Source organism: Leuciscus leuciscus, assembly GCF_965113295.1.
Source record: "Leuciscus leuciscus genome assembly, chromosome: 14".
Classification (NCBI taxonomy): Eukaryota; Metazoa; Chordata; class Actinopteri; order Cypriniformes; family Leuciscidae; genus Leuciscus; species Leuciscus leuciscus.
Window position 1 is genome coordinate 36,981,718 of NC_138738.1, and position 21,838 is coordinate 37,003,555.

The window sequence follows — 21,838 nt, forward strand, 5'->3', positions numbered from 1 at the left end:
AGTGGTTATTTCAGTCAAAGTTGCTCTTCTATCAGCTTGAATCAGTCCGCCCATTCTCCTCTGACCTCTAGCATCAACAAGGCATTTTCGCACACAGGACTGCCGCATACTGGATGTTTTTCCCTTTTCACACCATTCTTTGTAAACCCTAGACATGGTTGTGCGTGAAAATCCCAGTAACTGAGCAGATTGTGAAATACTCAGACCGGCCCGTCTGGCACCAACAACCATCCTACGCTCAAAATTGCTTAAATCACCTTTCTTTCCTATTCTGATATTCAGTTTGGAGTTCAGGAGATTGTCTTGACCAGGACCACACCCCTAAATGCATTGAAGCAACTGCCATGTGATTGGTTGATTAGATAATTGCATTAATGAGAAATTGAACAGGTGTTCCTAATAATCCTTTAGGTGAGTGTATGTACGTTTGTATACACAGTATCAATCAAAAGTTTGGAAACATTACTATTTTTAATGTTTTTGAAAGAAGTCTCTTTTCACCAAGTCTGCATTTATTTGATCAAAAATACAGTAAAAACAGTAATATTGTAAAATATTATTATAATATAAAATAATGGATTTCTATTTGAATATACTTTAAAATATAATTTATTTTGGTGATGCAAAGCTGAATTTTCATTCTCAAAGTTTCATTTTCAAAGCATCAGTCCATTACTCCAGTCTTCAGTGTCACATGATCCTTCAGAAATCATTCTAATATACACTACTGGTCAAAAGTTTTAGATCGGTAAGATTTTTTATGTTTTTAAAAGAAGTCTCTTCTGCTCACCAAGGCTGCATTTATTTTTTTTTAAAACAAAAAAACCCCAGTAATATTGTGAAATATTATTACAATTTAAAATGACTGTTTTCTATTTTAATATATTGTAAAATGTAATTTATTCCTGTGATCAAAGCTGAATTTTCAGCATCATTACTCCAGTCTTCATTGTCACATGATCCTTCAGGAATCATTCTAATATTCTGATTTTATGTTCAAAAAACATTAATTATTATTTTCAATGTTGAAAACAGTTGTGTAATTTTTTCTCCCCAAAATTCTTTGATGAATAGAAAGTTCGAAAGAACAGCATTTATTTAAAATAGAATATTTTCTAACATTATAAATGTCTTTACTGTAACTTTTGATCAGTTTAACTCATCCTTGATGAGTTAAACAGTATTGATTTATTGATTATATTGATAAGTATTGATTTATTTTATTTCTTTCCCCCACAAATAAAATTAAAATTCTTACTGACCCCAAACTTTTGAACGGTAGTGTTTAATGTTACAAAAGCTTTAGATTTCAGAGAAATGCTGTTCTTTTGAACTTTCTATTCATCATAGTATCATGAAATAAAAATGTAAAAAACTGATAATAATCATAAATGTTTCTTGAGCATCAAATCATCATATTAGAATGATTTCTGAAGGATCATGTGACACTGAAGACTGGAATAGACTCATTTTGATTCTGCTCTTGACTGGATAGTCTTCACTGTATAAATTTAACAGATTAATCCTTACTAAAAAGTTACAGAAGTTGTTCAGTATTATTTTACAATTGATTTATTCAATGTCTCTACCAGAAAACGTACTCGGTTACTAACGTAACCTCGGTTCTCTCTAGAGAGGAAACGAGTACTGCGTAAATCTTACGCTAGGGGAAAATCTCTTTTCCGCGAGATACTGAAGCCAAAAATTATCCTTAATTTTGAAATAATGTAAAACGCGTTGCGGCAGCATGCAGACACAGGCGAGACGGCTTGTGCGCCTATTGGCTGCCCTGCGGCAACTGCAGCAGCCTATCGATAAGGCCCACTCGTGACGTCAGCTCCAATGGGGGCGCTTCGCGCCCAATACGTCACGTCCCGCCAGAATGGGCGTGGTCTAGGGCTATAAACATAGCTTCGAGAGGCTAGCTCACTGGTTTTTCATCGCCGAAGCGAACCAGAGCGTGTGCAGGCACGGCAAGATACGCAGTACTCGTTTCCTCTCTAGAGAGAACCGAGGTTACGTTAGTAACCGAGTACGTTCTCTTACGAGAGGTACTCTCGTACTGCGTAAATCTTACGCTAGGGGAAACAGTGTAAAACGCCGTGCATGCTAAGATCCAGCACCAAAGTCCCAAGGGCAAGTGCCCGGGCTCATATAGTACATGATCATAAGGGACTCACAGAGAGCCCAGGAAAGAGTGGCTAGAATAGCATCATTCCTGTAATAATATAACATCTTATAAGGAGCAGTTATACTGATGATGTGTCGTACAGTCAGGGCGACCCCCGGCCTGGACTGACGAATATAGTGGGTCTTACACACTGCCCATAGAGCTGCGCGATCCAACAGCGAGCATTTGCTCAAGCAGTTTCAGTATTCTGGCCCGAACACATCAGGGCAGACAGTACCGATTTTAGACCGAAAGCAGCTTAGCCTGCCAGGCGGGAACCTCTAGGTTATAAAACCTTATAAATGTAGACGGGGAGGCCCAGCCTGCCGCCATACAGATATCTTGCAAGGCAATCCCACTAGACCAAGCCCACGACGAGGCCACGCCTCTCGTTGAGTGTGCTCTGACTCCAAATGGGCACTGTAAGCCCTTAGAGGTATAAGCCAGCGCTATAGCATCAACTATCCAACTGGATAGGCTCTGTTTCGACACGGCAAGTCCCTTAGAACGTCCGTAGAGTGAAAACAAAGAGCTGCTCTGTCTGTCTGAAAACAGACGTGCGAGACACATAAGCTCTTAATGCTCTGACTGGGCAAAGGAAGCTTGCGTCTCCTTCCTCGTCAGAGACCGGTAAGGCTGACAGGGAATGACCTGCGCCCTAAACGGTGTGTTGAGGGATTTTGGAACATAACCGTGCTTAGGTTTGAGTATAACTCTTGAGTCATTAGGCCCAAACTCCATACACGTCGCGCTTACTGAGAGCGCGTGTAAGTCCCCTGTGCGCTTCACTGAAGCGAGAGCCAGAAGAAACACTGTCTTGAAAGACAGGTGTTTAAGATCAATCGTCTGTAAAGGCTCGAATGGGTCACCTTTCATGGCTTCCAGCACTGTAGAAAGGTTCCATACAGGGACTGAGGGAGGTCTGGGAGGATTCAGTCTCTTAGCTCCTCTAAGGAAGACGATGACTAAATCGTTCCTTCCTACTGACTGACCCAGCGTTGTTTTTGAGAACGCTGCTATGGCCGCCACATACACTTTGAGCGTGGAAGGGGTCCTGCCCTTGTCCAACAGCTCTTGTAGGAAGGAGAGAACCTCCGTCACCCCACAGTCTAGGGGCGACACGCCACGAGCTGTGCACCAGCTGGAGAACACTGACCATTTCGAGGAATAGAGACGTCGCATAGACGGAGCTCTAGCCTGCGTGATCGTGTTTAACACTCCGCTTGGGGAGGTCAGCGGGTACCCGTTGATGGCCCAAACATGAAGGGACCACAGCTCTGGGCGCGGATGCCAAAACGAGCCCTTGGCCTGAGAGAGGAGGTCCCTCCTCACTGGCACTGGCCATGGGGCAGTGCTTGCTAGCTGCATCAGAACTGGGAACCAGGGTTGGTTTTTCCAGAACGGCGCTACGAGTAGCACTGAGCATCCTTCTCTGATCCGTTCTATCACCTGAGGCAGGAGAAAGACGGGAGGAAAGGCATAGAGCGGGCGGCGGGGCCATACGTGAGCCAGCGCGTCCCTGCTCTTGGAGAAAAATTCCAGACAGTGAGCGTTTTCTTGAGACGCGAACAGGTCTACTTCCGCTCTGCCGAATTTCTTCCACAGCAGCTGGACTGTCTGTGGGTGTAGAGGCCATTCGCCTGTCGGAACATTGTTTCTGGACAGTCTGTCCGGTCCTACGTTCAGGAGCCCTGGCACATGCGCTGCTCTCGGCGAGAGCAGGTTGCGCTGAGCCCACACCAGGAGGCGTTCTGTCAGCCTGTGCAGGTTTCGGGACCTGAGGCCGCCCTGGCGATTTATGTAGGACACCACTGACATGTTGTCCGAGCGGACCAGGACGTGGTGTCCTCGTATTTAGGGACAAAAACGCGTCAGTGCGTTGTCTACTGCCAACATTTCGAGGCAGTTTATGTGTAGAAGCTTCTCCCGTTCTGACCATTGGCCGAAGAACGGTCTGCCCTTGAGCAGTGCTCCCCATCCCAAGGTGGAGGCGTCCGTAGACACTACCTTCACACTCGAGGAAGTCCCCAGGCTAACACCTGATTGGTACAAGTCGTTTGCTTTCCAAGGTTTCAGAGCTGCGATGCATTTCTGATTGACCTTGAGACGAAGCAGACCGGAAGCCCACGCTCGGCGCGGTACTCGCGCTTTCAGCCAGAACTGTAGCGGGCGCATGCGAAGCAAGCCCAGCTGAAGTACTGATGATGCTGAGGCCATGAGACCTAGCATCCTCTGAAATTTCTTGAGCGGGACAGATGCGCCGCAGCGGAAAGAGCTCGCTGCGCGCTGAATGTCTAGTACGCGCTCTGGTGACAGTCGCGCTATCATAGACAGCGAGTCCAGTTCTGTGCCCAGAAAAGATATTATCTGTCTGGGAGACAGAGAACTCTTCGCCCAATTGACCCAGATTCTCGAGGTGATCGAGCAAAATGGTCCTGTGCTCTATGAGCACCGAGTGAGATTGAGCTAGAATCAGCCAATCGTCCAAGTAGTTCAATACTCGCATGCCCTGTAGTCTGAGGGGTGCGAGCGGCTAGAGACAAGCCGAACGGTAGGACTGAGCACTGATATGCCTGGCCCTCGAAGGCGAATCTCAAACGTCGCCTGTGACGTGACGCTATTTGTATTTGAAAATATGCGTCTTTCAGATCTATTGACACAAACCAATCTCCTCGGCGAATGTGCGTGAGGGTTTTTCTGGTCGTGAGCATTCTGAACTGTTGCTTCGCAAGCACTCTGTTCAGTTGCCTTAGATCTAGTATGGGTCTGAGACCCCCGTCTTTTTTCAGTACCAGGAAGTATCTGCTGTATAGCCCTCCTTCACTCTGAGCTTGAGATAAAGGCTCTATGGCCCCTTTGCTCAACAGTTTCAAAATTTCGGCTCGAAGTAGGTGGTGCTACTTCTGTTTTTACCGTAGCTTCGACGCGCGTCACATAGCGGCGAGGGCGTCGGCGAAACTGTAGCGAATAGCCTCTTTCTATAATGTCTAGCACCCACTTCAAAACCCCCGGGTAGCCTTGCCCATGCATCTGCACGAATGGCTAGGGGCTGAATGCGGAGCGCGCTCTGGTCGCTCAGCGACAGAGGGGCTTCGGTGTGCTGTAACATAAGCGTCGCGCTTCGAGGCAGGGGGCGCGCTGATAACAGCGGGCAGATTGCCCGCGCTCGACTCCTTTGCGGTGGTCAACCGAGAGGGGAGGGCTGGGCGAGTCCCGTAGGACCTGTCATGTCTATGTGTGAATGTGGGCGCGGGATAGCGGGCACATTTACAACACAGAGCATTGTCCGCCTGAGCAGAGCGAATGCACGTTGGTTTTGTTTTTACAGAAACCTTGAGATATGCGGAACGTAGTGTTTGTGGGCACTGGGCAGTGGGCACATTTACCACGTTTAATGCGCAATCGACCTGGGTCGATTTCATGTGCGCGAGCCCTGTGTGACGGGCTGTGTTTGTGTGTAGGAATTTCGTCTACATTCGTAACACCATCGGCCGTGGCCGGGACACCAGAAAATACACTCTTATGGGATTTATCTGGGTAGCCGTAAAAGCGGCGTTTGTGTGCAGGCAAGCGGGCTGTTTCGCCGACTTGTTTACTGCAGAATACACTGGAACAGTCGCATTTACTGGAACTGAACGAGCGAGAAGTTGTCATAGAAACAGAGAGCGTCAACATGCTGGCGTTTGTTTGCAGGCGTGCGTGTATTACAGCAGGCTTGTTCACTGCAATATTGACATTTTCAGTCGTCTGAACTTCAGAGGCGGAAACCATAGAAACAGAGTTTGGGTGCAGGCGAACGGGTTGTACCACGCGCTCGTTGGCTGCAAAATACACATCTGCAGTCGCCTTTTCAGGGAACTGCCAGAGCGAGAATTGACAGCAAAAAGTGTGTTTTGCCGGTAGACCCGGGATTCGATCGCGGGTCTCTCGCGCGAAAATCTGACGATCTACCACTGGACCACAGAGGAAGACACATAGACATTCAGTAGCGCGAGTATTATCAAAGAGCGTCAACATGCTGGCGTTTGTTTGCAGGCGTGCGTGCAAAACAACAGGCTCGCTCACTGCAATATTGACATTTCCAGTCACCTGAACTTAAGAGGGGAATGAGAAATGTGTCAGGAGTGGAGGTCGGCCCGGCCGCAGCGGGGCTAAAAACACCCTTTTCTCCTTTCGCCAGTGACGCACGGGAACCATAGAAACGGTCGTTGGCTGCAAAATGCACATCTGCAGTCGCCTTTCAGGGAACTGACAGAGCGAAGCATTGGCGGCATAATATATCTGCCGTTAGACCGGGATTCGAACCCCGGTCTCTCGTGCGAAAAACCTAAGATTCCGCCACTGAGCCACAGGGGGGAACACAAAGGTGTATAGATGCATGAGCATATAAGAGAGCGTCAACATGTTTTCTTCGGCGTTTGCTTGCAAGCGTGCGTGTTACAACAGGCTCGTTTGCTGCAATATTGATATTTCCAGTCGCCTAATCAGGGAACTGAGTTGTCTTTTCGCCGGTGAGTGACGCGTGAATGGGGCGCAAGGGCAGGGTAGCTTTCTTGTAACGTAAAGAAAAACTAACCCCGATCGTCCGCTTCCAGCCTCCCTTGTGAACGGCGCAGTTTGCGCGGCTCGAACAGAGGGAGAGAGAAAGCTAGCCCCGTGACCGTCCGCTCCTGACATCCCCTGTGAACGGCGCGGTTTGCGCGGCTCGAACAGAGGGAGAGCAGGTATCATCCCCCAAGCAGGCAAGGCAAGCGGGCGAACCGGCGAGCTTTGCGGGTTGGGGGGGGCGGAGGAGCAGTCTCGGAGAAGGATGCCAGGTGAGTCCTCAGAGTCACCATAGGCAGTAACTGGCTCGCAGTGAGGGCGGGCGCCGTCAGCGAGCGCGAGCGCGAGAGCTGCGTGATCCTCAGGAAAGGGGCGTCTTGAAAAAGACGCCCGGCTCTTTTAGTGCAATGAGAGTGTGTGTCGCGGCGGCGAGCACACACACATACACAAAACACAGTAGCAGAGAAAGAATATAACGCCGGATAGCGCAGCAGGAAGGCGACTGAAGGCGGCGCGGCCAGCGGCTTCAGAGTGTCGACTCGTCCCGCTGAAAGGCTTTTTCAGACGGCGCGGCTTCTCTCCGGATCCAGCGATGCGAGAGCTTCGCTGAAGAGATGAAAAATCAGTGAGCTAGCCTCTCGAAGCTATGTTTATAGCCCTAGACCACGCCCATTCTACGAGTGGGCCTTATCGATAGGCTGCTGCAGTTGCCGCAGGGCAGCCAATAGGCGCACAAGCCGTCTCGCCTGTGTCTGCATGCTGCCGCAACGCGTTTTACATTATTTCAAAATTAAGGATAATTTTTGGCTTCAGTATCTCGCGGAAAAGAGATTTTCCCCTAGCGTAAGATTTACGCAGTACGAGAGTACCTCTCGTAAGAGAACTACTGTTACTTGTCTTTAATAATATTTTACATTTATATTAGTCAGACTAATAGTTTCAGCTGTGGTATCGAAATTGAAAAAGAGAATTATGCCTGTAAAAGATATTTATGGCAGGCAAATTTTCTTGTCATCGGCTATTGGCAGGTGTGGCAAAAAGTTACTTTTAGGCCTTGTGTATGTATATAATATATATAGTATATATATATATATTTTAATCTGACTCTACATTATCACATACACCATGCTCTCTAAATATTAGCATAAACTACTGAAAACCTCATCGCTTGACTCCGTTAAAATAAGGAATTGCAATTTGACACACACACACACATACATATATATATATATATATATATATAAACAGGTGAAACTCAAAATTTGAATATCGTGCAAAAGTTCATTTATTTCAGTAATTCAACTTAAAAGGTGAAACTAATATATTATATAGACTCATTTCATGCAAAGTGAGATATTTCAAGCCTGTATTTGTTATAATTTTGACAATATTCTAATTTTCTGAGATTTTGAATTTGAGGTTTTCATACGCTGTAAGCAATATCAAAATTATAACAAATAAAGGTTTGAAATATCTCACTTTGCATATAATGAGTCTATATGTACACACACACACACACAACAAACTATATTTATACTTAACTGAGATAGATTTATAATCAATTCATAAATCCCTCATTTAGATTCAACAGACAGAGACGGTGATAGTGTAAAACTGGGAAGTTTATTGCTTGTGTATGTTTGAATGAGAGATTCCTTCACAATCTTCAAACTGCACAAGCGCACATTCATCTGAATTGTGTTTCCGCCCATCTTGACGGCAGAGCTATCTTACAGAGAGTGTGTGAGCGAGAGAAACAGAGGCCCAGAGCCCAGTCTGACCACGTATAAAGAAATGTGGCGCAAAGAAAGAAAAAAAGGCCAGACGTTACATTGTAAAATCACATAGCAATTGGTAATTACAGGGAATGCTATACTAACGTTTGATTACAGGATATACAGAAAGAAAAAGCACGAGACGGCACAGATTCTGAGGAGAGTGTAAACCAGACGTACAACAGTCGCTTTTCATTTTACTGTATGTTTTAATGTTAGATATCCGTCGACACGCTCCACGACCTCAGACACTGGCATCTCTCAACAGAACCGTGTTTATCTCTCTGTGTGTGAGTGTTTGCACACTGGAATCTTTTTGTACTGAATAAATACAATAGAGACATACAGGGTCGTTACGAGGACTCCGGGGTCGTCTGCTGTAAGAGGGTCTCGGAGGGTACAGGCATGTCTTTGACCGCAGGGTTAGGTGTGGCATCCAGTATGAGCGCTGGAGTTTGCACGTTCGCTAAGGAGATGGGCGGTCCGAAGTCAGATGGTGCCAGGGAAGATGGCAGCGTGACGCCTGGCATGCTGGGAAGTGTGGATGATAGAACGGGGTGCATGGGCAGAGGAGAGATGCCAGGCAGGTTCAGAGGAGGAAGAGGGGGCAAACCTACAGAGAGACACGAGCGTTTGCATTAGTGTGATTAAATCAGCGCCTTCTCAATTTAAATAAATCACATTCATTTGTATCACCATTACTGCTTTTCTGTCCCAACATTTAAAACCTCTTAAATTGACAATTAAGGCCCCGATCACACCTAACGAGGTGTAGAGAACTGCCCCATCACACAGAACGAGCAGTGCGCTGCGTTTTTTATGTTGCTAGGCAACCACTGAAACAGCTGTCCTGTCAGTCAAGTAAACGTCAAATCAGCCTTTTATTTAGTTACGGTTTGTGAAGTCGTTAAGCTCCTGGTAACCCGCGAGAACACCACAAGTTTATCCTCCATCATCGCACACTCCAGGCGTTCAAGCAACTGTAGCTTTCATCACTAAAACCGGAAGGCCCGCCTCTCCATTCATTCGATTGGACAGTGGAAAAAACACGATGACGTTGGCCGCTTTTTCCGCTCGGAGTTGCTTTTTTTTTTTTTAACTGCAAAAACGCCAGGCGCATAAACAGCGCGCAGAACGCTCACTGCCATAGGAAACCAATTGAAAAAAGGCGCCTCTCACTGCAAAAAACGTGTTACGTGTGATCGGTGCCCAAGACTTTTGTATTACTATTTAAGATATTTAATGTGCTGTTTTACATGTTCATCTTGTAATGTTGCTGTTTGAGCTTGAAAAGCTGAGCAAAATTAAGAAGTCCCTCCAGCGGGAGTTATTCTCTATACCAGTGTCACTGTTTCTGAACTCTCTGAAACGCCGCCATTGTAGTCTTGAGTTTTTTTGGGGGAACGAACACGTTACGATATTCCTAATTTAAATCATTCCCACCCAAAGAAGTTAGGCACTCTTTCAGGCATGAAAACCTATTCTAGTAGACTCCAAAAACAAAATCAAGGCTTTGCAAAAGAGCATAACTGGTAGTAGGTTCCCTTTAAGACTTTAAATTTGATCAAATTTAAGAAAGACTTTGAAATTTGATTGAATTTAAGACTTGTAAAGACTTGAATTTAAGACTTATTCCCCCGGTTTCACAGACAATGCTTAAGCTAGTCCCAGACTAAAATGCATGTTTGAGCCGTTTTAACTGAAAGCAACTTGCACTGACATATCTTAAAATATGTCAGTGCCATTGTTTTGTCTCAGTATGCACACCAGTAATGTTTTTATCTAAGGCGCGTTTATAAAAGCTATTTAAATGTTCTAATTAAACTAAGGCCTAATCCTGGCTTAACCTAAGCCCTGTCTGTGAAACCAGGCCGTAAAGACTTGAATTTAAGACTTGTAAAGACTTGAATTTAAGACTTGTAAAGACTTGAATTTAAGACTTGTAAAGACTTGAATTTAAGACTTGTAAAGACTTGAATTTAAGACTTGTAAAGACTTGAATTTAAGACTTGTAAAGACTTGAATTTAAGACTTGAATTTAAGAAATGTAAAGACTTGAATTTAAGAAATGTAAAGACTTGAATTTAAGAAATGTAAAGACTTGAATTTAAGAAATGTAAAGACTTGAATTTAAGACATGTAAACAAGGACCCGTGAGGACCTTGTTTAAATGTCAGTCACACACGTCAGTTCCTTCCTGCCTAAGTGGCGGGTTCTTAGTCAGAATAAGCTGTAACTTGGTATAATGTCTTTAATGTGTAATAATGTATACCTGCTGTATTATGAGGTAACCCACTGATTCCAGCTAAAGATACAGCGCTAAGGTTCGGTAATGGTAGATTAAGGTTCGGGAGGTTAGGCAGGTTTGGCAGGGGAGGGAGACCAGACGGTAAGGACATCAAACCTACAAGCACAAAATGAAAATCATTTATTCACATAACAGAGAATGTGAAAAGATACTTTTCTTCCAGCTTATATTACTTTCACAAGTGCATGTTCTCTACCTGGTACAGTGGTGGAGGGGTTGACGATGGGAAGGGGACCCAGCCCTGGGGTCACCTGAGTGGGCAGCAGGGGGACTGTAGGAACACCTGCAGAAAATGACAATATTTGTATTATGTTAATAGTATAAATTCTGAGTGATGTAGAAAAAAATATGAAGGAGAATAAATGTAGACATCTCACCTGTGTGGAGCTCGCTGGGCATTGAGGGCTGGGCAGAGCTGAGTGACAGGCCGGACAGACTGTCCTCAAGTCCTGTGGGAACAGGCTGTGACACAGGGGGCGGAGTCACTGCCGACAGCTGAACCTACACAAAACATCATCGTAGTCAAACGGCAGACCAAATATATTCAAATACACCATGTGAAATACACATACACACACTAACCTCTGTGAAGCCGTCTTTCAGAGGGCTGGCGGGTTCACTGGGGGTGTGTCCGGGGAAGCTGATTTTCTTGCCCTCTTCGAAGGGCCGAGTTGGGATTCTGTGCAGGTAACCATAGCCGATACCGCAGCCGAGACTGAACGGAGAAAAATAATCACGTCAGACACACACACAGAGGCAGGAACCAGAGGAGAGAGCACGAGAGTTTCACACACCTGCCCTCTCCACCCCAGGCACCGTTGGGTGTTATGACCACTTCTCTGCAGTTGTCCGTGTCGGTGTTGTAGACGTAGAGTTTCAGGCCTTTGCCCTCATGGGTTTCTATCAATGAGAATAAGTCCTCTGACTGGAGAAAGAGCACAGAATGAAGAAAGAAAATAAAAATCACTGAAATGCATCTTGATTTGTTTGTAATGTATTCTACAATGTTGCAAATTCTGCTGATTTGTCACTAAAATAATGTCATCTAATTGGCTAAAGCAAAGGAGTTGGTGATTTTGCCCAAGAGGCCTCGTGACAATCTTGAACTGTTATTTTAGTATTATTTACATTAAGTATTTACTCATTTTAAATTGGCATTTTTTGTATATTTTCAGATTTCAAGTCATCTTTATTTATATAGCGCTTTTTACAATACAGATTGTTTCAAAGCAGCTTTACAGTGATAACAGGACAATAATGCAACAGTGTTTGTTTCTGCTGTACAGCAGATCTAGAAGAAAATAGCGTCATAGTCCAGCTTAAAGGGATACTTCACCTCTGGAAAGATGAATGTGTATTTAAAATAGGTCATTTATGTAGAAGAAATGTGAAATTATTTTTGAATTTGGAGCTTTCTAGACTGAGAAAAGCCAGAAAATTTATTTTTGGCTTATGTGGATGAAAGACAACAACTCCCAGAATGCACTTGCTTCGCTGCCCTAGGAGGCCACGCCTACCGGTAAAGAGCGCAGTTGAAAACAAGGCTGGGCAACTAGTGAGACTCCGTGACGAGTCTGCATGGGATTTCGAGATCGCCCAAAATGTCCGGGATTCGGCTTTTGCGCTCTACAGTCGCCATTCATCATGTTTACTGTGGCGAGCAGGACGAGGCTGAGGGCCGCGGGAGAACGGTGCGAGGCCGGTGGCGTGATCACTGAGACGCGCCGGTCTCGTATCTCTCACAGAGGAGCGGGAATTTTCTTAGCAATGTTAAAACGCACATAAACCGATCACTTGTTTAGCGTTCATGTAAACACTACATTCAGATTCACCAATCGGAATGAATTCAGTTAGATTGAAACAAAAGGTGTGCATGTAAACAATGAATGGCGACTGCAGAAACCAAAAGCCGAATCCCGGACATTTTAGACGATCTCGGCGGCCGGACATGTCCGGGAAAAAGAGGATGGTAACCCCTACTACTCAGCTTTCTCCACAGAACAAGAGCCTGCTAGCTTAGCTTCCAAAGAAAGATGGCTGAAACTATGTGTACATTCTGTGAGTGAGATCCCACCTCTTATGGGCGGGTTGAAGACATGTGGAACAGCTCCTCCTACTGGCTGTAGTCTTTAGCCTCTGGCCAAAAAATCCTCCGATGACGCAAAATGACGATTTTTGCGTCATCGGAGCATTTTTTCCAGACAAAAAATACATAAATCTCTCGTCTCAGGGGGATATGAGGGTGGAAAGCACGGTAATTCGAAAATACTACAGGTTTTCTACTGATACAAAACTTAATGCTAAATCCTGAAGTATCCCTTTAAGTAAGTTCAGTGATGGTTCATTTTCGTTGTAAAAGTTATTAATTTAGTTCTTTTTTATATATATATATATATATATATATATATATATATATATATATATATATATATATATATATATATAAATAAAAAATGCCGCTCTGGAGAAAACAGTGATGTCATCGTCCAGTTCAGTTCAGTTCTCATATATAATGGTGTTAATGCAGGCAGATCAAAATAATACTGTTGAATATTACATTTTGGTTTCAGTTTTAGTCATTTTGTTACGCGTTTATCATTATTTTATATTTTTACCAATTTTAGTACCTAAACTTAGTTGCCAAGGTAACGTTTATCAAAAACTTTTTCGTTAGTTTTATTTAACAACAACAACACTGGTCCTGAAAACATAAGAATGTGTTTAAAACTATAAAACCAATCAGTTTTCATGTCGTTGTTTTACAGAAAATGTGTGCTCATGAATTTATGGAGTTTATTATAGCAGATTAATTCAGCTTCTTTTTCTTAAAAAAAAAATATGTAGTGAACGAAACATTTAATGAAAAATCTAAATATTTCTAGCAAATATAAAAATGCAAAATGATAAAAATATATTTTATTAACAGATGATGAGCACAGCACTTTTTTGGTCATTTCAGCTCTGAAGAATCTGCAAGCGTTTTAATCTATATTTGAGCTGCAGAGAGTCATATTAATTGACAATTTATCCAAAATACAGATGTTTTTGCACAATCATCATGACGTCTGAAAAGAGTTTGTGATGTGAATGAGAGAAACGTACCTCGTTCATGACTGTGTCTGCTCCGATGATGTAGTCGGTGTGTGGTCTTAATCCTGCTAATGCAGCTGGAGAATTTGGTTCCACCTCCTACAAAACAAGTGAAAAACGAGTCAAGGCGCACATTTCTTACAACTCGACCGACCGGTCTGTTTTACACGAACACACCCATGCTGAACCACGACTAATTGACCACAAGTTGTTAATCAGTTCAAAGCAAACGTGCTATTTTCATCAAATGCAACCCCGCCCTTACAAAAATATGCAGTGTAAATAAATAACTCATTTCAGCACTTTCTCTGATTGTGTTTCACCACTCTTTCATTTACTCACCAAAACATGCCAGACGTTCTCATTGGCTCCTTCAAAGCTGCAAAAGCGGATGCTGACCCCCAGAAGACCCTGGCCGCCCCACATGTTGCTGGGAGTAACAGTGGCTTCCCGCAGCTCGAGGGTTTTGCTGCTGTACACCAGCATCTTCACAGGTTTCTCAACACTAGCCTTCAATATGTCTTTCAGCGTGTCATTATCCTTGTTCTACATAAATCAAAGCAAAAACAACTTTAAACAGCAACAAACATACTAGGTAGGATTGTGTAAAATGATGCTATATAACACCATACAAAATGAATGTCAACCACATATTCATTTTAAACTGTAAATAATGTACAGTCCAGGTGTACATATATCAGATGTTTTACAATGGCTTCAAATGTGGTTCGTCCAATCAGATTTTAGAGTGAGAACTGTCAGTTTTAAAAGCATTATACACTACTAGACTTCATTCCTAAAGTATCTAATTCAATGGATTGTCCCAAAATTGGTATTATTACATGGCTATTCAATATATAAACCAATTTTTCATTTAAAGTACTAACCCCAGTTCATATAAGGCAAATAAAGCTTGTTTTTTTATCGGTTTCTCACATGCTTGTAACTTAAAAACACTGATGAGGTCCGATGAATAGTCAGTTCATTGAAGAGATGATGGATGACCATGCACAACAAACCTACCAGTCTAGTGTTGTTGATGGACACAATGAAGTCGAAGAAGGGTTCGAGACCTGCTCTGTGCCCGGGAGAATTCTCCTGCACCTGCGTAACAGAGAAAGGAGACTGGTTATACCATAACATTCAGATAAAAATACCAAACATCAATATCTCCTGGCAGAACTCTAAACTGATATATATGTGATCATGAAATAATGCTCTTTGTATCAGCAAAATGTCAAAGTTAACACTTTACAACCTTGACTGAGATGTCAACCTACAAAATATGCAGTCATGCATGTACCCAAATATCAAAATGGCATGCTGCTCTTACACACATTATGCTGTTTCTTGAGTAAATTGCTTTAGTTTAGGTCAATTTGAGTTGTGGCAGATGAAAACTGAACATTTTAACAGCTAACTGTTATGCATAATGAAGCTATGCATAAAGCTTCTTCAACAGCCCATCCACACACACAAAAATGACATGGCGCAGTAGGATAAATAAAAGACTTGCAGGCTATCAGTCTTTGCATGTCAAATGCTGAAAAGAAATCTCTTGACAATTAACAGCAGGGATTTTCATTTAGCCGCGTTAGCATTTAGCCAATGTTAGCAGGCCGCACTGATATCCCCGCCCTCGATTTGAACTTTCCGCTGCCTGAGAGTCGCGATCTCGCGTATGAGTGAAAGAAAGAGACCGATAGAGCGGACGGGTCTGTAAAACACACTCACTCTGAGAACGTGATAGCCCTCCGAACCACCTCCTGGAATTTCCAAACTCTGCGATCCCCCCATGATCCCCGCTTCGTGTCACCTGTGAGAATATAATCAGTTTTATTATTTTTCTCCCAGCTGCCGGTTTTGTGGACAGACACGTCGGAGTCTTCCAGAGATGCGCGCGACGGTTGTGAATGACGTGGCAGCGCAAGGAGGGCTCGTGCTTATGTGGCGCACAGGTGAGACTGCAGCGGTACACACACACGGAGGCATTGATTTTCATATTATGAATCAGTGAAGCAGGGTCTATTTCTCATTTTTAAGCGTAAAGCAGGTAAACGATTGGCTATGCAAGCAACCATAACGCCAGAATACACTAGTGATGTCCGGTGATGAATCGGATCTTTTTTTAATGAATCGGTTGAGCGGTTCACAAACCAGTCTGAACGATTCGTTCACGAACAGTTCTCGAGTTGTAGGAAATCTGTTTAGGACAGTCTTCAAAAATGCCCCACTCGTTCTCTCTGCTAATAAATAATACATAATTATTTTTGGTGCCTCGCATCTCCAAAGATTAGATTAAGATGATAAGTGGTGGATGTATTTGCTAAATATCATTAAAGGCTCCATGAAATCAATTGAACAATTCCTTTTTTTTTATTTTATGAAATTTACCAGTGTTTGTTATAAATGATTTATCCATGCACAACATTAGTATTTTTTAATTATGTGCCCTCATAATCTATAGTCAAATAAGTTCCCCTCCCTCCTGCAACAACATCTCTACTCTGGTAACGTGTTCACTGGCTTGAGGGCGGGGCAACCTGTCACTCACATGGGATCGCAGCAATTACAAACAATGATCCAACGAACCAATCAATTCCCTTATAGTCCAAATCAAGTCCAGTTCTATTCAGAATCATGTTTAGGGGCATGAAAATGTAAAGTCGATGTCCCTACACTAACAGACCTTTTGGTTTTGTCACATAGATGGATGTCACATGGATATCAGTCCATTGTCAAGGTTGTAAACATGATGGGCAGCAGAAGGACCATGAACAAAGAAAAAATATATATTTCCTAGACAGATTTATTTGTTAATGACAAAAATCATTATAACATTTTATAAATGTATCACATTGTGACTGTATAAAATATGTTTTCTGATTTTATATATTTTACTAGATATAAAACTTAATGAAAACTTTGACAAACAGCTTGAACTCAAAACATAACTTGTTTTACAAAAATATGCATATCACATCTGCAACACCAGTTCTTTTTGAAATCGTTGTGTAGTGTTAAGAACCAGAACTGAGGGAGACGAGCAGATCTGAGACAAGCATCCAGTTATGGAATGCCAAGTCTGCCAATATTAAAAAGAAATAAATACATAAATAAATATACAAATAAATGTAATAAATACATAAATAAATAAATATACATAGAAAAGCAAAAAAAAAACGAAAATAAATAATTATTTCTACATTTATTTCCTTATTTATGTATATATTTATTTTTTCCATATTTATTTATTTATTCTTTTATTTATTTATACATTTATTCATTTCTACATTTATTTATTTATACATTTATTTATTTTTACATTTATTTATTTCTACATTTATGTATTTCTACATTTATTTATTTCTTCATTTATTTCTTCCTGCATAGGGTAATGAGGAGGGCGTGGTTTACCTCAGACATAGCAATCGAGCTCAGAGTAAGCGAAGGCGAAGGGTTGAGGCCACAGTGACACCCTGTGGCGAAATACAATAAGTATCACTCACTGACGTTGATGCGGTCTGTGACAGCGAGGTATATGGTCAGAATCCTAAATCTTACTGTGTGACATGGATAGGCTACTCTTTATTCCGGACATGGCCGTAGAACATCGTTTGGTCTGGATTTGTAAAATGTCCTGGGCTAACAAACATGAAACAGGGACTCTGAAACGGAATTGACATTTTCCATTTTTCGGTCAGAACTCACAGAAAGGAAGCAGGGCACATATAGGCTACAGTGAAGTCGACGCAAGCATATTGACCAATGCTTTTGAAACGAGACCATTGCATTTGAATGTAGCCTAATTTCCAAAAACAATACTGACAGCAACAGAAACCAGGGCCGCGGGAAGAGGTTTTAGGTTGTGGGTGCTCACCACTTTTGAATAAGAAACAATATCAAGACTAACTCGTCAAAAAACGTGCACACACTCCAACCACCTGCCTGCACATTACATTTTTGACTTTATTGATTCTGCTTTTATTCGTAATGCAATGGACCGGTCAATGGGACATAAATTAATCCTTAAAGGATGGGACTTTATGGGACATTTGCACAAAAAGAATAAATAACTTACCGTAGCCTATTTTATAAGTCGCTCCGGAGACGCATATCAGTCAAAAAATGCGCCACGAGGAAGAAAAAAAAATATATAGCCTAAGTCGCACTGGACTAAGTTGCTTTTTTTTTTAAATAAAATAATATTTCACACAAAAAAAAAAAGTTACAGACAGTTCTCCGCTACGGACGTGAGCGCTCTAAAGCAGCACTAAAATAATGTTTTAAAACTTTCACAGAGACCTCAAACTGAAAGCACAAAGCCTGTCTTTACATTTAATTTCGTTTTGTATTCATTGTATCTTAATTTTAATCGATGTTTCATCAAAAAATTGTCTGGTTTTAATAAATAAGAAGGCTATTAGAAAATAGATAATCAGGACACGGAGGCGCTGGCGAACCTGAAGCTCGTCTCATAATGAACCGAAACTCAGCGTAGGCCTATAAGGTAGCCTATTGCCTCACAGACCTGAGACATATAGATAGCTTGAAATGTCTACTTTTAAGCAGAACAATTCAAAACGAAAGAAAACAGACTGCGCTGCTTATTTTTTATGTCATTGTCGGCTAGACAGATGAAGTTGACGACTCGCGATCTTCGCAGCGCCAGAGAGAAATGCACATTTCATACGAATTACATAAGCAGCGCAGTCTATTTTCTTTCGTTTTGAATTGTTCTGCTTAAAAGTAGACATTTCAAGCTATCTATATGTCTCAGGTCTGTGAGGCAATAGGCTACCTTATAGGCCTACGCTGAGTTTAATTTATGAGACGAGCTCCAGGTTCGCCAGCGCCTCCGTGTCCTGATTATCTATTTTCTAATAGCCTATATTTAGCTACTTCTTATTAAATTCATCAAAATTTGTTGATGAAACATCGATTAAAATTAAGATACAATTAATAGGCCTACAAAACGAAATTAAATTTAAAGACAGGCTTTGTGCTTTCAGTTTGAGGTCTCTGTGAAAGTTTTAAAACATTTTTTTAGTGCCGCTTTAGAGCGCTCACGTCCGTAACGGAGAACTGTCTGTAACTTTTTTTTTTTTTTTTTTGTGAAATAATTTTTTTTTTAAATGCAACTTAGTCCAGTGCGACTTAGGCTATATATGTTTTTTTCTTCCTCGTGGCGCATTTTTTGACTGATTTGCGTCTCCGGAGCGACTTATAAAGGCTACGGTAAGTTATTTGGAATGGAATGGAAATTATTTTATTTGAAACAGGGACAATGCACAAATAAACATTAAACTTGTTAAACAAGAGAATATGTCTTGGGCCAGGTTATAGCAACAATTGCTAATTTCCACCTGTAGTCCCTGCAGGTATGACAAATTTTAAAACTAACAATTTTAAAATAGAAATTTCACAGAATTATGGATAAAATGATGTCCATTGAGATTACAAACAAACAAGTTTGCAAAAAACAGAACCAGGGAGGCCATCAACCCATTTACTCTCTGTCTCCTCTCTCTCTCCAGCAAACACACTTAAACAGTTCAGTAGCATCTTAAGCACACACCTACACCCACATACCCACCCACACTCACACTCACACACACACACACACACACACACACACACACACACACACACACACACACACACACACACACACACACACACACACACACACACACACACACACACACACACACACACACACACACACACACACACACACACAGAGCCGATCAGCCCAATACGCACACTAAGCAAGTTGCGTAGGGCCCCGCAAATTACTCAAGGCCCCGCCTCCCCCTCGTGTCAAAGCGCGTCAATCAAAGTTTACAATATCGATGAGAAAATTAAGCGGAACTATCCTTCTGGTCATGAAAAGAGAGAGAGAAAAAACCACCATGAGAGTGAATTGCGGGAACAGCAATCAGGTAGACTTGTGTTCTCTTCTCTCCTCTCCAAGTTTAATGTCAGCAAAGAACAGTAAAGTTAAGTTGATGTGCATCTATCTCTAGTCTTTCTGGGCAGTGCATATTTTGGTCTTTCTGCGTCTTGCTTACACTTCCAGGGCTGTGTTCTGTGACTTTGTGCCTGACACAAAAAATAGTGCGAGTGAAACTTTTACGTTTGATAAACGACTAAGGGCAACGGTGTTTGTTTATAAACTGCAGCTCGGAAAAGATAACCGTGTCGCGTGTTAACATGCGTTCATATGCGCATGCACGAAATGAAACGCGCACTTTCCAGCAAAACATCTGTGGGGACCAGTAGGCTACAAATACAATATGGGCGTGATGGCACTCCTCATTATAGGCACACATACTTTTCAAACAAGACAAGGATTATCTAGACTCCAAGTCAGTTTAGTTACAACTCTGCAATAAAGCAAGATGGAAAGCAATATATTGACATTGACTATTGATTTATAGGCTATATTGCATTTAAAATGTTGATTGGCTGGACATACTGGTCAATATGGATGCACATCCCTCAGTAAATAATAACCATCAAGTATAAAGTATTGCTTTTATCATTTAAAACACAGTGACGTGCTATGACAAGCCATTTTAGCTTTTATTCATTCACAGGATGCATTTTTGATATCAATAATTACATTTAAAATGTGAATTCTTGATATTAAGAATGTACTTTTTCTAGTAACAATGTCTATTTTTGATATCAGGAATTACATTTTCATTAGTACTAGTTACTGGGGTGTCAGGTGTGACTGTTGTGTGGCAATGGCAAATGTTTTACATGGGTCAGGTAGGAGGGCCCCTTTACAGAATTTCGCTTAGGGCCCCAGAGAGGTCAGGATCGGCTCTGCACACACACACACACAGGTACAATCTCAAAGATGTGTGCAAACTTGCTTACTTAGCAACCAACTCTTTGTCAGGCATGAGAAAGTGTGAGAATCTGTTCACAAGATATGTTCCGTGGGAAGGGTAAGTTATTTATTCTTTTTGTGCAAATGTCCCATAAAGTCCCATCCTTTAAGGATTAATTTATGTCCCATTGACCGGTCCATTGCATTACGAATAAAAGCAGAATCAATAAAGTCAAAAATGTAATGTGCAGGCAGGTGGTTGGAGTGTGTGCACGTTTTTTGACGAGTTAGTCTTGATATTGTTTCTTATTCAAAAGTGGTGAGCACCCACAACCTAAAACCTCTTCCCGCGGCCCTGGTTTCTGTTGCTGTCAGTATTGTTTTTGGAAATTAGGCTACATTCAAATGCAATGGTCTCGTTTCAAAAGCATTGGTCAATATGCTTGCGTCGACTTCACTGTAGCCTATATGTGCCCTGCTTCCTTTCTGTGAGTTCTGACCGAAAAATGGAAAATATCAATTCCGTTTCAGAGTCCCTGTTTCATGTTTGTTAGCCCAGGACATTTTACAAATCCAGACCAAACGATGTTCTACGGCCATGTCCGGAATAAAGAGTAGCCTATCCATGTCACACAGTAAGATTTAGGATTCTGACCATATACCTCGCTGTCACAGACCGCATCAACGTCAGTGAGTGATACTTATTGTATTTCGCCACAGGGTGTCACTGTGGCCTCAACCCTTCGCCTTCGCTTACTCTGAGCTCGATTGCTATGTCTGAGGTAAACCACGCCCTCCTCATTACCCTATGCAGGAAGAAATGTAGGAAGAAATAAATGAAGAAATAAATAAATGTAGAAATACATAAATGTAGAAATAAATAAATGTAAAAATAAATAAATGTATAAATAAATAAATGTAGAAATGAATAAATGTATAAATAAATAAAAGAATAAATAAATAAATATGGAAAAAATAAATATATACATAAATAAGGAAATAAATGTAGAAATAATTATTTATTTTCGTTTTTTTTTGCTTTTCTATGTATATTTATTTATTTATGTATTTATTACATTTATTTGTATATTTATTTATGTATTTAT

The 21,838-nt window shown here is 41.9% G+C and overlaps 1 protein-coding gene across 1 annotated transcript; it reads right to left on the reverse strand.

Annotated features, from left to right (window-relative positions):
* Nucleotides 1-8,319: 8,319 nt before the first annotated feature.
* Nucleotides 8,320-15,866, reverse strand: LOC309513866 (Golgi reassembly-stacking protein 2-like). Its single transcript, XM_082189952.1, has 10 exons — nt 15,623-15,866; nt 14,912-14,992; nt 14,231-14,434; nt 13,901-13,987; nt 11,593-11,723; nt 11,381-11,513; nt 11,176-11,299; nt 10,995-11,081; nt 10,763-10,894; nt 8,320-9,103 (listed from the first exon to the last, which is right to left on the reverse strand). The coding sequence occupies exons 1-10, from the start codon at nt 15,683-15,685 to the stop codon at nt 8,844-8,846; spliced, it is 1,302 nt and encodes a 433-aa protein (XP_082046078.1). The 5' UTR covers nt 15,686-15,866; the 3' UTR covers nt 8,320-8,843.
* Nucleotides 15,867-21,838: the final 5,972 nt, after the last annotated feature.

Bases quoted from the DNA above. Each gene is read 5' to 3' on its own strand.
- LOC309513866 (XM_082189952.1), bottom strand. From the start codon at position 15,685: ATGGGGGGATCGCAGAGTTTGGAAATTCCAGGAGGTGGTTCGGAGGGC. The intron at 11,082-11,175 runs GTGAGATGTCTA...CATTTTCTGCAG, and splicing joins GCCCAGCGAGCTCCACACAG to GTGTTCCTACAGTCCCCCTG. The intron at 10,895-10,994 runs GTAGAGAACATG...TTGTGCTTGTAG, and splicing joins CCCCTCCACCACTGTACCAG to GTTTGATGTCCTTACCGTCT.